Below are 12,494 nucleotides of genomic sequence, written 5' to 3'. Positions count from 1 at the left end.
TTATATACTATATATATAAATATTTATATATATAAGATATAAATAAATATTATATATATATATATATATATATATATATATATATATATATATATATATATATATATATATATATATATATATATATATATCAATCACCCCCCGCGACCCCAGTGAGGATAAAGTGGTCAGAAACAGAATATATATGTAGCATTCAGTAATAGACATGCACATAAACACCGATTCTCTCGAACATAGGTGCGTGTGACAATGGGTATTTAATTTGTCATGCGGAAGGGTGGGCCATCTGTGATTGGCCAGAATAGAACGAGGAGTGATAGAAAGTGTACTCGTGCGCTACGTGGCTACTTCCTCCAAATATTGGCTTTCATTTAACTTTCACCCCCTTTTAATTTTACGCATGAGATTTTTTTTAAACAAGAAATTATTTGCACATGGTGATGGTTTGTCTTTCCTTTTTAAGAAAAGCTCTTAAAAACAATATTTAGTAAAAGCATATCTTTCATTGCTACTTCAATAGTCAAGTGTCAGTTCTCTGTATTGTCGAGCAAACAAATATTATTATTCGTTTGTAAAAATAAAAGTTTTAGAGTTTAAAGAGTCTTCGTGTAATATAAATTCTTATTAGAAGCATTTTCAGTGTTGTCTTTTAACCGGAACTGGTATGGTTTGGTAAAGGCGTCTAACTTGACAGATTGATCCCACCATCCCATACAGCCACAACAGCTGGGGGAGGATTTCCGAATCCGTCACAGCGAAGATGGTGGGTGGCAGCTCCGAGTGTGTGGATGTTCTGCTCGCCTGGATAACAGGAGATAAAAGCAACCATGAGCGTATACTGACCGGAGTCTTTGAAACCTGCGTTTGAGCCCCAGCGAGAAGTCGTAAAGCAATAAAAATAGGCGACGAGCAGCGGACTAAAGAGGACGCACTGTGCACACGTTTATTTTGGACAGAAAATAGTGCTATAAGGAACCCGTGGAGTTGATTTCGTTAAGAAGTTTGTTCTGTGTTGGTTTACGCTTGGATAATTTCAACAAGGATTCTACCTGCGAGGGTTTTTCCTCTTTTTTTGCTCTGGGGATTCTTCACTTTTTTTCTCAGTGGGATGAGAATAAAGGAAATCGGGCTCAAAATAACCCCAGTCCAAACTGGGTCTACTCTCTAAACGCAGGAAATGCGGCCCAGGGAAAAAAAACTTTTTTTTTTGAGACGGGCAGTAAAGCCGAAGTTTTGCACGACTGGAATTTAAAGTACTAGTACTGTTTTTACTCAACCAAACCCATGGAATTCAACGCCTTTGGATATATGGATAAAAGTGTCCCAATGTTAAATCCTGCGTTGTGTTGTTAGTATTGCAAAGAGCTTTGATCATTACTATTTTTAGCGCAGCCTCGACCCAAGCAGTTCCTCGTATCTTTCTTGTATGTTTTGCCAACTGAGCGCAACAAGTTGGAATCACTCCCAGCAGAGGCAAAGAGACACTAATTCGGATCAGTCGTTGATAGTTTTTCTGCTTCTCCTGTCGAATTACGCTCTTTGAATAGCACATACCCCTGCCTGACCCTGTTTATAAGGTTGAGGGGGGATACACGAGGAGATCCGGAGCGGGAGTACAGGAAAGGACGGGGATGGGTCTATGGGAATAGGCCTGCATGCCTGCCTTTGCCTCACTTGGGCTTCGTGTACTGTATAAGCTTGATACTAGTCATGGATTGGACTCCCAAATTTCGCTGTCAGGAAGATTTATACGACTTAAAATGGAAGGCATGAATGCACGGAAATCCAATTGTTCTGCTCACTGCTTGAGCAGGAATGCAGAAGGTAAAGTTGCCTGATCAAGGAACCATTCTGTTTTCTGCAGTGGAGGTTTCGAAGGTTGGACTAATAAATCTAAATACGTTTTTCAATCTATGCTGCCACAGTAGTGGATTTTTTTGGAGGCTGTTGGACAGTTTGAAGGTGCCAGTCATTACCAAGAAACTTTGTAAGTGTTGTGCACCACTAACTGTTGACAGCTTACATTTGGATGTGCTCACACAATGCAGCTGTGGATTATAAATTTTGGAGAAGGACTGAGCAGTGAGTTATTTATTTTTATCTTTTTTTACGTGGAGAAACTATAAAACCCAGATGCCCACTGTAAAATGATGTTTGTAATGCTATGCATGACACAAATCAAGCGTTTCATCATGAGGAGCTCAAGGTGGAATGGTGTAACTGGTGTGAATGAATGTTTTAACTTCTGGATCCATAGCAAAGACGTCTGTGCCTTGTGCTCAGTGCTGTAAGCGTAATTCTGCAAAGAAACACCTGGATGAGCAATCCCCTCCCCAGCCCCCTGGCAGTGCCACAGGTGAATACGCAGTGGCCACGCAACACATCTAATTGCCAGAGGACCATCAAAAGCTATTACGTAATATTTAACCCACTCCAGAACATCTCCAATCCCACATCAATATGGCATTGCTGAAACAACACCGGCGGCTTCTCACTCACGCAACAGAAGTAAGCTGCAATTCCAACAGGGATGGTGCTGTGACTGTACGGATTACCAACACCACACTGCCGTCACACCTGCTACAGAATGAGCATGTCAGGCATGGAACCAGTGTCAGAGAAGAAGCTGGAGGCTGCGAGGATAGAAGCAAAATCAACTCTAACCTCCACAAATGCAGTATTTCCTCCAGCTGCAGCTCTGCTGACTCCAGACTGGCTGCAACCTCCACAACAAGGGTGCATAGGAAGGCACCACCATTATTTGAGCGTTCAGCTGCTCAATGCTGGGACCCCAAGTTTGACTCCCCTATACTCGAGGAGGCGTGCCAAGAGAGGTGCTTTCCTCAGACTCAACGGCGCTTTCGATATGTCCTGTTCTACCTGGCGGTGGCAGCTCTGCTCTGGGCCGTCTACTTTAGCATCAACAGTGAACGATGCAACCCCATGACCTTCTTGGCACCCACTGCCTCATTTTTGGTCCTCCTAGCACTCCTTTTCCTGTTCACCTTAACTCAGTACTACACACAATTCTATAACCAAACCTCATTGCTTCTCATTGCAGTCACCTTCGCCATCACCTTGGCCCCACAGATACAGACTAAAGGTTACACAGAGCTCGAGTGGGCCCAACATGCAAATACTTCTTCCTATTTTACTGACGCACAACCATCCCCTTGCATCTCCCCAGTGGCTACCTTTTCTTTATGTATAGAAGTCCTCTTGTTGTTATACAGTGTTCTTCACGTGCGTCTCTATGCCTCAGTGATACTAGGCTTCTTATATTCTATATTATTTGAGGCACTAGGGTGGCTACCATTGATTCATAGAAGCTATGATTCTACCGAGTGGGGGATAGATTTAAGGATTTCCAGCTCCAAATGGGAAAAAGAAACTCTCAAATGGCTAGGTCCTGCAAAAGCAATGCTTCACTTGTGTGTCCACGTTATTGGTATCCACTTGTTCATTATGTCAGAGGTGCGCTCTCGCAGCACTTTTCTCAAAGTCGGCCAGGCCATAATGCATGGCAAGGACCTAGGAGTGGAGAAGGCCTTGAAAGAGCGTATGATCCATTCGGTCATGCCTCGACGTGTTGCAGACGAGCTAATGAAACAGGGTGACGACGAAGGTGGTGGGAGTGAGAACTGCGGAAAACGTTATTCCTCCGGTACCTGCTCTTCCTCGGCTGTTTCATTAGGCACAGGAGGAGGTGTTGTTGGAGCCTCGCAATCACCAAATGCTGCCAGCCCGAAAAACTACCCTCATAATAACTACAAACGCAAGAAGACCTCCATCCCTCGAGGACAGATAATATTTCGACCTTTCAACATGAAACGTATGGAACCTGTCAGTATCCTTTTTGCAGATATAGTGGGCTTCACTAAAATGTCTGCCAACAAATCTGCACCAGCCTTGGTTGGTCTTCTTAATGATCTCTTTGGACGATTTGATCATCTCTGTGAACTAACAAATTGTGAGAAGATCAGCACACTAGGTGATTGTTATTACTGCGTCGCAGGCTGTCCTGACCCTAGACCTGATCATGCCTACTGCTGTGTAGAGATGGGTCTAGGTATGATCAAAGCCATTGAACAATTTTGCCAGGAGACACGTGAGACTGTCAGCATGCGTGTTGGTGTTCATACTGGCACTGTACTGTGTGGTATTCTTGGAATGAAGCGCTTCAAGTTTGATGTATGGTCAAATGATGTCAATCTGGCCAATTTAATGGAGCAGCTTGGTGTGGCAGGCAAGGTCCATCTATCACAAGCCACTGCTCAATTCCTGGATGACCGTTACCAGCGGGAGGATGGCCAAGTGGTGGAGAGAGCTGGTGAGAGTGTGGTGGAGAAGCTGAAGGGTGAGTAAATTTTAACCTCTGATTAGGATGGACTGTGTTAACTTTATCCTTTGATCACAAAAAGCTGAGTTGGGTCACTGCATGATTTTCCAGCGCGAATGTATGTTATCTGACTAGTTTGTCCTGCTGGAATAGTCCTTTAGATCTGCAAAAGATCGTGGTGATGACATCAAGCGATTAGAGTACCCAAAACGGGCACATTTTTGTATCACAGCTGGAATGTGTTTAGTGGGGGGTTGTGCATTACAAGGAGGGACATATTTTAATACTGAAAATATATTTACACCCCCAGTGTTCCAGATTTGATAATAACGCTTTAATGGAGAGCCTTTGCCTCATTTAGTAGTGTTTATCTCCACCTCAACATTTGAGTACAGAATTTCATGCTTTAATTTTCTTACACAGTTAAAATACAGAGCCTGCTACTGTTGTTTCACCCCCAGGTGCACCGTGACTGCCATCGGTATGGCGGTGTTTGTCTCTAACACTATGCTGGTTTTAGTACTTTAAGTATACAGCGTGAAAGAGAATGCTGGGATGAAAAATTAACAACAGGGTCCTGTACTGACGCAACATTTATTGTGACGATGAGGGCAGTAGACAGAAAGTAACTGAGCAGCAGCCTAGTAGCCTAACTTTGCTATTGTTACACAGTACTTCCTTAAACTTCAGTAACACTCCTTTTTTGGGTACCGACCCCCACACAAATAACATATATTTATATATATATATATATATATATATATATATATATATATATATATATATATATATATATATACACATATATACATATATATATACATATATATACATACACATATATATATACACACATATATATACACATATATACACACACATATATATATATATATATATATATATACATACACATATATATACACATATATGTGTTACATGGCCCTTAGCCTGGTGCTTTTTCTTGCCAAATAAATTGAATTGAATTGAATATATACACAAATATACACATATATACACACATATATACAGATATGTATACATATATATATATATATATATGTGTATATATATGTGTATATATATGTATATGTGTGTATATATATATATATATATATATGTATATATATATATATATATATATATATGTATATATGTATATATGTATATATGTATATATATATATATGTATATATGTGTATATATATGTATATATGTGTATACATACATATCTATATACCAGTGGCTGGCCGTCAGGGCCTTCAAGGCCTTCTCTGCTGGCCTAAGAAATATCTGAATCATATTATATTTTGTCCATCAATACTTATTATTCCAAATGGTCTGTTAGCTTTCTTTCATTGCTTTTCCCCCTGGTTGCACTGCTTCCAGATGTGTGTTTTCATATTGAAGCATTTAACCAATCACATTTCAGCCATTATTTGTTGCCAGATCAGATCTGCCTCAAAGCCTTCACAATCAGTTCTTGCGGGCTCTGCTGCATTAAACTAGACTGTTGCTTTTAACCAATCAGATTTCGAGTTGGCAACCCCACAATGATTTTTCATAGGCGTTAGCATTTTGCTGACTGGGACATGTCATTGCTTTCACAAACTATGATTGGCTAGTAAGCGGGCCAAAGCAGCCAGAGATCGCAAACTCCACCCACATGGCCGACAGTGGCAAAAACAAATGAATTCTGTTGCAGATTTCTCTCACAAAGCTATTTTCCAGACGGACTTTTCCAGAAAAAAAATGGACATCATTAAGAAAGGGCGGTCAACTCCGAAGCTAGCAAGCCTGTTACAGCCGGGAATATGGTGTGTGCGGCACTTTCAGTGTGCTAACTTAGCTCCACAAGCAAATAGTATATTGTTGTTTTGATTTAAAGCCATTTTCAAAACGGACTATGCCAGAAATATGACAGGACAGGCTCGACTTTCATCATTAGCTTCGATGGCGATAGGAAAGAAGGAAGAAAGAAAGGAGGATGGACATTGTGTAAAAAGGATTTTTGGTGAGTAAAATATGGCCATATTCCTAAATAATATTTCAATTGTGGGCCAAGTTCTGATATCTGAAAAGCTCCAGTCTTTGTATTTAAGCTCCAGTGTTTGTATTTAATCACAAAATGCTGCTAGGAAGTGGATTTTACCCCAGTTTAATTTTTGGCGTTTCACCATTGACGTCCATCGCTGTCTTTTCCCTGGAAAAATCACCCCCCTGGCCTGGTTGTAATGTCTCAAAAGCTCCAGTATTTGTATTCAATCAATAAATGATGCTAGGAAGTGGATTTTACCTAATTTTAGTATTTTAGTGCAGTTTTCGTCATTTCACGTATGGACGTATCAACATTCATCGCTGTCTTTTTACCGGGGAAATGATACTCCGGGCCCGGTTCTGATGTCTAAAAAGCTCCAGTATTTGTATTTAATGAATAAATGCTGTTTTCGGCTGGATTTTACCCCATTTTCGGGCAATGTTTGCCCGTACGCCATTGACGTTCATCGCTGTCTTTTTCCGGGAAAATCACCCCCTGGCTTGGTTTTAATGTCTGAAAAGCTCCAGTATTTGTATTTAATTATGAAATGCTGCTAGGAAGTGGATTTCCCCCCATTTTTGTGCATTAATTTATTGATTATTTTTTATGTGTTGCAGCTGTAGTTGCAGTAGAGGTTTTATAGCCATAAAATAGTTTTTGAGGGTTGGATTGATACGTTGAAGGCGCTACCAGAAAATGCACCGCCCGCCACTGCTATATACATAGTATCTATATATATGATATATTATATACAATCTATCACAAAGCTAAATTTTGTTCTGGGAATTGGTAGTAATTCAGTTTTGTTTCATCTCGGCTTATTTTCTTTGCTTCAAGTTGTGAGACTTTTGCCATTATTATGTAGAGCTGATGTGATGTGAGTCAACCATGAACATAATTTCTGTTCAACTGCAGATATTGTTTATTTTAACATGTTATCTTCTCAGCATTTACATCATAAGCTCTTTTACCCATAATGTGTGCTCTTGACACACTTAAAGTAAGTTGGCCTGTCAATTGGACTGCTAAAGAATGTGTTGAGTCAAGTGAATGTTTGTGTGCGCTTGTGCTGAGTGCAGATAAGCATGCCCAACCTACTTGTAGCTTGATTACTGATTATTTCATGCACACACATTGACACAAAGTACACTAGGATGTTTTGATCAGTACATTTGGGTATACTGCCTTTGCCATGTGCATCTGTATTCACCAAATCTGGAGTATTATTTTGAATAATATCCAGTAAGGCCTGTTGATTTTTGCATTATCGTATTTTCAGTTCTGATGATCAGCTGTACAGTAATACCTTGACATACGAGTGCCCCGACATACGAGGAATTTGAGATGCGTGTAAAATTCCGAGCAAATATTTACCAACCCCCCATTAACCGCAATAATCAAGGTATTACTGTAAGTATTATTAAGGCTGACTAAACCACCTGTCTTTTGTTTCGAAACAAATGCTATCATTTCCGGGCTTGTTGTAAAGGAAGTTCAAGTATGAGTGCACAGCCTCCTCGGAATAAGTGCAAAATGGATCGCAATTTGGATGAAACTTTAAAGAAATCCAGACATTCGCAGAACTTTATTGCTTCTCACTCGACGAAATATCCCATATTGACGCCGTCTCCAAAAGGACCGACATTTTCACATTGCACAACATGCAACTGCGAGTAAGGGACCAGCTGAAAAACTGTGTTCACTTTTTATACTTTTGTTATGCTGTACTATCACAATAGTTTGCAAAAGCCAAATATTAAATTAATGTAAAAACATGATAACAGTTTTATTTAAATTGTCCTATGCTTATTTTTATTACATTTTATATCGATTTTGCCTGAATCACATTCACTCCGGAAATAAGAAGACCACAAGGTCTTGGGAGAGTGTTTATCAACAAGTCAAACCTTGAAAAAGCACGCAAAACTTCTGGACCTTTGAAATGTCTTTATTCTGGTTACAAATAGTCTGCTTCTGAAATAAAGGATCAACATTTAAAAAAAAATGACACATTGTATGTTGTATTTCTGCTGGTGAACTGCACATATATTACATCATATTGTCCAAGTAAATAACATTATTACTCTTTTAAGATAGAAAAAGGGTCAGGGGGAACGGTGCAGATCAAAAGTCATTTTCTACGTTTTTGTCAAACACTAAGGAGACATAAGTCAAATTTTTCTGCCAGTCTCTAAATTTTTGGAGGTTTAACAGTGATGGTTAGCATTAGCTTGAAACTGAAGAGAGAGCCCAGATTTTGATATGGTCAAGGCACTACACATGAATGTTTTTTCCCCACTAACTTCCCAAGATCAACAGATAATGAGCAGACCTGCCAACCTCTGTTGACCCCATTTCAGCAGTATCCTTGTCCCATTTCTGGAGTATTTCCGGAGTGAATGCTTTTCATGCAAAATCGATATAAAATTAAAAGAAATAAGCGTAGGACAATTTAAATCTTTCTGTTATTATCATGTTTTTACCTTAATTGAAATATTGTTTTTTGCAAACTATTGAAAAAGTACAGCATAATGAAAATAAGTTTATCTTTTTGTCATCGAATATAGAAGTAATAAAGTTCTACGAGTGTCTGGATTTCTTAAAAGTCTCATCTCTCGTCTCATTTTCTGAACCGCTTTATCCTCATTAGGGTCGCGTGGCGTGCTGGAGCCTATCCCAGCTGACTCCGGGCCAGAGGCGGGGGACACCCTAAATCGGTGGCCAGCCGATCGGAGGGCACAATGAGACGGACAACCATGCACACTCACCCATACCTAAGGGAAATTTAGAGTGTCTACTCAGCCTACCATGGATGTTTTGGAATGTGGGATGAAACCGGAGTACCCAGAGGAAACCCACGCAGGGCCAGAGGGAACATGCAAACTCCACACAGGTGGACCGACCTGGATTTGAACCCAGGACCTCAGGGCTTTGAGGCCGACACGCTAACCACTTGCTCCACCGGGCCACTCTTTCTTAAAAGTTTCATCCAAATTGCGATCCATCTTGCGCTTATTCCAGAGGCATATTGGTAAATTCTGTGTACTCCTACTTGAACTTCCTTTCCAAGAACCCCTGAAATGATAGGATTTGTTTTAAAACAAAAGACTGGTGGTTTAGTCAGCCTTAATAATACTTACTTCTCTTATGAAAAAATACAAACGAGAATGTTAAAGCGATAGAGGCTACCTATGAAATCGATTCCGAATCGATTGCCATGTCGCATAAGAGGAATCATTCGTCAGAACTTGTAACTCGTATGATTCACAATGCACTGCTACCGAATTCTTCCAGTTTCCAGTGCAGTTGAATCAAAATAGCGGAAGCTGTAGCAATGGTGTGTTTTTCAAGGCCTTTAAATTGAAAATGACTTTTCCAAAATGGTTGCTTAAAAAAATGTAAGTGACAATTTTTTTTGGATTTCCGGAGTTTAGAGAGGTTGTCCGAAGTCCCGGACTTTGTGTTGGATTTCTGGGTAAACTCCTGAAATTCCAGAGTAGTTGGCAGCTCTGAATGAGGGACATTTTTGTTTAAGTTTCTGTTTTGTCAGATTTGACACTTCTTTTAAGATCTTAGGAAGCTTCAGCATCCTCTCACATTGTACAGGTTGTAATGCCCTTTCGTTTACATTCTTGTTACCCTCCAAGGAGCAAGGCATTATGGGAAATCGCAAGTAGTCAATTTCTGGTTTGACGTCAGAATGGAATCATGGGATATGTAATTCTCCACCGCCTTTTGTGATTAGGGAAAAAAGGACAAGAAATTACAAAAATGTGGACAAGCACATGATCCATGGAGTGTTTCCATGCTTATTTATGAGGGCAATAAGACTATAAAATTCAAATGGGATTATCTCCCGTTTTAAAGTGTAATTAATTGTGATATGAATGCTTTTATTGTCATTATACAAGTATGAGATTTAAAGCTTCACCACGAAGTGCACAAATACCAACAACAAACAAACAAATACTCAATAAATAATAATGTATAAATACTAAATAATAAATAAATAGTCACATAATAAGTAGTCAACAACATTAATAAGTAGGCTTGACTTGAGGCTAAAACGAGGGTGAAGCTCTACTTCCGCACTTTCAAACGAGGAGTGCTACAAGCAAGTGTCTTGCATAAACACGAAGTTACGAGGCTTGAAAAATGACAGAATATCTCGGCACGTGTATTGATTCCAGAGGCTCAGTTTAACCTACAAGTGTTTCGGCTCTACCATTTGTTTAATGTTTATTGATGCCATCTTTGAACTACACATTGTCTCTCAAGGTATTTTATTTTTATTATTGGACTTAAACTTGTTTAAGTTATTTTTGTTTTGTCGCTTCATCTCTCTGTATGTGCAAGTAAATTCTCAGTGGTATATTTATGTTTTACAGCATTGTTTTAACACAAAAAGTGCACTGTTTAATAAAGGATTCAATAAAAAAATAGATTTTGAAATCCTTATTTTTGTTTAACTAGTTGCATCATGGATTGATTTTCAGAGACATGTATCAGTAATGTATGTATTGAGATATAGTGAGATAAGTCAGTCCAGTATTGTGCTATTTCATAAATTAATAATTTCAAAGAAATAAACTCCTAATTTTATCACATAAAATGCTACTTACATATATACTCCAATTCAAATCAATGTTAACAGCTAACATTAATAATGTAAACTGCCTTCAGCAAAATATTCCAAACATAACTGCAAACCTTTTTATAGATATGCAAAGTGGGGCATCTAACTCGCACAAAAAATATATTTTGGGAGGACAGACATGTTATCTGCTTGCTTGAATGGCATGCCCTAAACACATGCACACAGACTAGGATACAAGATAAGGCACAAAGATGACATTCCCATTAATGACTCATCTAAAGTCGTGCAATCCTGAATCATTGGACTTTACTCTCGTATCTTATTAAAAACCTGCCAATACATATCTGTTACACATTAACTCACATTTTCCAATAAAACCTGATCAACTGAATGAATGAAGAAACGGATGAATGGAGAGGAAGCATAACTGTGCTGTGAAATTCCACATGCACACAAGATCATAAACACCATGGACACACACCTCAGAAAAACACTATTCTATCACACACCCTCTAACTTCTGACTATCACCCATGCACATGCCACACTTACTCTGAAAACGAATTGGAAATGAAGAATATAAAAACTGTAAAGGTAATAGTATAATTGACAGTATTTGCTGTAAAGAGTGCGGCAAGACCATGGCTGGAAATAGCACATTTGTAAGTGGTTGTAGTACATTACAAATTAAATGCTGAAAAGACACAATTTATCCGTGAAACAAGGTACAACCCATGACAAATTCATGTGTTTCTACATAATGCTCATGTCTATGATATTTCTTTTGTATCTGACCACTTTAATATTCCGATTGAAAAATTAAGAAATGCTTTATAAAGCACTTTAAGCACTCAAGGGGCCCAAACGTTTCCAAGCCATTGTATAGTTCAGGGGTGGTGAACATGCGGCTTTTGAGCTGCACAAGGCTTCCGGCCAAAATGAATGTGGCTCTTTGCTTCCTATCCTATTTTGTGTACACTGTGGCTCTTTGCCTCGTTTCACGTTTCTCTTATTTTTATTCTCTTAAAATACACTAAAATTCATCAGGGCCCCATTAAAATGAAATGATAAATTATATATTTTTAAAAAAATGCCAGATTGGATTTTTAAAAAATGCTGCTTCTTACATAATGGGCCGGCAATCATCTCCGGGGGTTAAGTCTAATGCCGGGAAATGAAGTATAAACATTTAATACGCATGCAGGTTATTACCCTCGTAGGCAAAATGCAAGCTAAACGAAAATATGAAGATATCTGTATGTACAGCAAGTCACTGTGTGGTGTGCTTCTTTGACTCTTACAGTTTAAAGTTTTTGCTCTTTGTGTCTAACTTGTTCCCCATCCCTACCGTATTTACTCGCATATAAGCCCGTTTTGTCGGACAAAAAATGACTGAATCGATCGTACGGCTTATATGTGCATAAAAACACGACATGCACGAAACTGCAAGTTGACGACGACATGCACGAAACTGCAAGTTGACGACGCCATGACACGATGACATCAATGTCGCCGTGACGT

At 39.1% G+C, this 12,494-nt stretch overlaps 1 protein-coding gene across 1 annotated transcript in view; it reads left to right on the top strand.

Annotated features, from left to right (window-relative positions):
• Positions 1-722: 722 nt before the first annotated feature.
• Positions 723-12,494, top strand: part of adcy9a (adenylate cyclase 9a) — a 56,156-nt gene continuing 44,384 nt past the window's right edge. Inside the window, exon 1 of the mRNA XM_077606166.1 lies at positions 723-4,357. Coding sequence (XP_077462292.1) covers positions 2,461-4,357 — 1,897 coding nt within the window. The 5' untranslated portion in view covers positions 723-2,460. The remainder of the gene's footprint in view (positions 4,358-12,494) is intronic.

The sequence above is a fragment of the Stigmatopora argus genome, chromosome 7 (assembly GCF_051989625.1).
Source record: "Stigmatopora argus isolate UIUO_Sarg chromosome 7, RoL_Sarg_1.0, whole genome shotgun sequence".
NCBI classification, from domain to species: domain Eukaryota; kingdom Metazoa; phylum Chordata; class Actinopteri; order Syngnathiformes; family Syngnathidae; genus Stigmatopora; species Stigmatopora argus.
The sequence above is the reverse complement of the archived record's forward strand: the minus strand, read 5'-3'. Positions and strand labels throughout refer to the sequence as shown.